The sequence below is a fragment of the Limulus polyphemus genome, unplaced genomic scaffold (genome assembly GCF_000517525.1).
Source record: "Limulus polyphemus unplaced genomic scaffold, Limulus_polyphemus-2.1.2 Scaffold354, whole genome shotgun sequence".
Lineage (NCBI taxonomy): Eukaryota > Metazoa > Arthropoda > Merostomata > Xiphosura > Limulidae > Limulus > Limulus polyphemus.
In genome coordinates this window covers 264403-268583 of record NW_013665964.1, presented here as the reverse complement: position 1 = coordinate 268583, position 4181 = coordinate 264403, and the positions used below count along the sequence as shown (strand labels likewise).

Here is a 4181-nt window from a genome sequence, read left to right as displayed (position 1 = left end):
GCGCGAAATTCAAAACAAACAAACAAACTAAATGCAACAACGTCTAGAATTAAGTAATATCGATTAGGTATGAAAGAATAATACTAATTTTTCTAAAAAAATAAGTGAACGTTTTATTATATTATCAGACAGTAGAAAACCTAAAAAACTCGTTGTTTGCTGGTATCAGATATGAATTTCAGCACAGTAGTTGCATAAAACGATTAACTACTTAATATGTTTGAAACGAATGAGAAACACATTTGTTTGCGGCTTATGATTTGTTGGATAAATAATTGGTACCTTAACTGGCTTTCAAAATTTGTGTACTTAAACCTAACTTTTCACTATACCTAATAGTTTGTTGCCTGAACACGGTGAGAGAGCGTATACATGCTGGTGAGCAGAACTGCGACTGTCCTCTTTCTTGCTAGTAAGTAAGCAAGTTGAAACTCGACCAATTTGTTTTAATAAGAAAGAAGAAAATATGTTCTAAATGTAACTAGATTTTATGCATGATTTTTCCATTCTAATTTACTTGGTGATTATTATAATTAGATTATCTATAATTATTTGGACTACAGACTGAAATTATTAACGTAGTAGTGACTGGAGATATAAATAATAGATATTATACTTTCCGATTAAATAATAAAATCAAATATACTGTCAAAATGTTCTTAATTCAAATGTAAAATGTAAGTCATTTTTGAATATTGTTTTATTACAAATTATTCTTAGGGAGAAAACTTCAGTTTTTCCAACTTACTTGATGAATTATTATTAAGAATACAAGGTTGTACACCATCAGGAAGTGGTGCTGTTGGGTCACCACACCCGCAAGTTTCATTGTTCAATAGTTGTGCGCAGAATTGAAGACATAACTAATGACAGATATAACAATGTTAGATTTTTATCAGAAGTTAGCTCACCAAGTAGCGTACATCATCATCATATTGCATAAGTTAGGGCCAATAGAACACGTATAAACATATTTTATTGCACTAAACTAAAGACATAAAATCTGGATAATAACCTTTTTTCATTAACCTATTTTTCTAATTTTCATATTTTTAAATATATTTTATTGTATTTAATGATACCGGTTTCATAGATTGATTTTTTCTTTTTTGCCAATTAACTATCAAATTCCCCCAGCGAAAACATATTACATTCATATCGTGTATTTCTTGTGGCTTTTCTTTTTATTTTAATTATAACGAACGTAATTTATACTTTAAATCGCTCTTGTTGTTCAGTGTACAACTGTTTAAAATTCTGTTTTCAACACTCCGTTTTTCTTTAATTTTATTTCTTATTTAAATTGTTTTATTTAATTGAACTTTGACCTTTGTTTTATCAGTTACTTTTCCCTATACAATTTTAAAACACGATACTAGGAACAGGGTTATCCTAAAAATTTCAGAAAGTATTTTACAGTATGAAGAACACACAGCGTGCGAGAGCACCTTTGACACCATTTTAAGAAAGCTCAAAGAATTGCTATAAATATGGTATTTATGTACTAACACAGATAATTATCACAGTTTACTCACTTCTCTGTCGTATGCTCCATTGCGGGTTATGTTTTTCATGCCACAACTGTCGCCAAAGGGCTCCGGCAGACGGCGGAAAATGATCAGTTAGAAAACAAAAAGAAGAAAAATATTATTTTAATGCGTTCCAAATATCAAGTTTTGCTACACTTAACATGTAGTTAAATATTTCATTAAATTTGAAATACTTGGGCACGTATGATATATGTAAAATTTTATTTTAAACAGTATTATCTTTCTTATCTTGATTACTTTTACGAATAATTGTAAAGTTGTGATTAGATTGTAAAGCAAAATATCGTTGTAACATGTACACACACATATCTATCTATCTATTAACAAATTCATTAAAGATTATGTGCAGATACACAAAGCTCAGTGAGATAGAGGAAACATGTTTAATTATATCAAAACTGTTACACTTTGTTTCTTGCTGGAGCTCTGAAGACCAAATAATATACTATGTACATCATATTGAGCTAGCTTGATTCACAAACTGTACTCAAACTTGAAACACACACATATATATACAAAGAGAGAGGGTTTATTAGCACATAGCTACACAATGGGCTATCTGTGCTGTGCTGTGCCCATTACTGGTATCGAAACCCGGTTTTTAGCAATATAACTCCGAAGACTTTCTGCTGTGCCACTGGGGAACGAGAGATAGATATATAGTGTCGTTATCAAGGTGAGCCAAAGGAAGTTTAACAATTTCAAATAACAAATTTCTAATTCTGTCAATCACTATAACAATAACCCATAAGATAATTGGGCTTAGAATTAATTTTGATTCTTATTGGCAGCAAATTTTCCTTCCACCTCTCTCTCCGTTTATCCATCCCCTCTCACATCTCCCTCCTATTTTTGTATTATTCTCGTTGATCGCCTTGTCTCTTATACATTATTCTCCAAACCACACCAAACAGGCCTCTTTTCCTTATATCGGGGTAAAATGTCCCCTAAACATTGGGGTTCTTATAGCTGCCAAATCAACTGAACTTTCTGGTATGAAAACCTTTTTTTTTTATCATGGGGATAAAAGTTATTTTTATTTATTTACTTTTACCTTAAGCAAAATGAACCTTTTTCATTGTGTTATCCGAGGAGATAGAACTCCGAGTTAAAAGATCAGGAAAACATTAATCCGTGAAAGTATCCTACAGTTAGCTGGATCAATTCCAAGTAAAAAAAAAAGAAATACAGAAAATCTGTAAACCTATTTTTACACTCAGCTGGTTCCTTGATTCTCAAACCAGAGCGACCCTGTTGCGGTGTGTGTTTTATGTTCATCTAAAACGTTTGAGTTTTTGTATCTTTAAACGTTTTAAGATAACATAATTTTTTTTTTAAGTTTTCTAAAGTTACAGTCGTCATTAAGCATAATAATAACAAACAAGGTTGAACAAGACGTGTTAGGGATCACATAGTAGTTAACGTAGGATATAATTTGTATTATAATAAAAGATGTAAAAGTCATTTATGAGATTTCTACAAATGTATGCATAAATAATAAAACCTGTTCAAGTGCAACGTGTGTCACCGATCCTGGGACGATGTCTAAGCCGTCATTCTCCACATTTGGAATAATATCTGGAGAGTGTATTACAATCCTGTATCCAAATGTCCCTAAACTTGAACCTGTATTCTTCTTTACTGGCATATAGGCCAGAATTTTCAATCCTGTAAAAAAATATATATTTATAATCAAAATACAATTTTTAACATTTATGATACACATCGAAACACAAATGCTGCTCTTAACCGCACTTCATAAATATGTCGACAACACTTGTATGTTCTTTAACAGCCTGCTGTACACAAGTGTTTGCTAGAATAAGGCGACACAAATAAGGCATACAAAACAGACAACAGTGACAAACTTAGCGTAAATCACAAATTATCGACAACATGTGAAGTAGTGCTATATGGAGTGGTAGTAAATGCTGAATACGCACTTACGATTTCAGCTAAATATAAGAAACAGTAGAAAGACTCACCAACGTCGTCTGAGTACGCAAATCTATGTTAATCGTTCACTGTTCAAAACGTTCTGAAATATAATTGTGGAAATCTACTTAGAGACAGAAAACTCGAGTAACGATAAACAATAGCAATTCGAGTAACGATATATAATAGCATCGCTTTAAATAAAACTTCGTGTCTTTTAAGGTAATTATATACAGAGCCAGTTTGCTTTGTGCCTGAGGAATAGGGTGAAATCGCGTTTAAAATTACACGTTCAAAATCAACGTTATTATCTTTTGTTATTGAATAACAAAATGTTAAGTAATAATGGCTGGAGACGGCTTGAATGGGTAATGAAGAAAAACTTTAATATAAGTTTAACATAACAGCAAATGTACAACGTTTCGACAAGGTTTTATCATCATCAGGTACAGGTAATTTACACTGCTACTGGATATATATATACAGTATTGAACAAAGAAGTCACATGACCGGAACTGTTGCGAAAGTTAGAAGAGGTATCTAGGCATGTTGGTTTAGAGTAGGGTTGTTTTGTTCAATTAAGATGGTTGCAATGGTGAAAAACATGGGATGGTCTTTTATTGTGTTCTGTCAATCTGGTTTCCAATTTTCTTTCTGTTTCTCCAATGTAGAATTCTGGGCAGTTATTGCATGTTA

The 4181-nt window shown here is 31.9% G+C and overlaps 1 protein-coding gene across 1 annotated transcript in view; it reads right to left on the bottom strand.

Annotated features, from left to right (window-relative positions):
- Window positions 1-716: 716 nt before the first annotated feature.
- LOC111085369 (amiloride-sensitive sodium channel subunit gamma-like) overlaps window positions 717-4181 on the bottom strand; it is a 44619-nt gene continuing 41154 nt past the window's right edge. Inside the window, exons 6-8 of the mRNA XM_022383633.1 lie at window positions 3055-3218; window positions 1536-1619; window positions 717-863 (exon numbers count right to left, since the gene is read on the bottom strand). Coding sequence (XP_022239341.1) covers window positions 717-863; window positions 1536-1619; window positions 3055-3218 — 395 coding nt within the window. The remainder of the gene's footprint in view (window positions 864-1535; window positions 1620-3054; window positions 3219-4181) is intronic.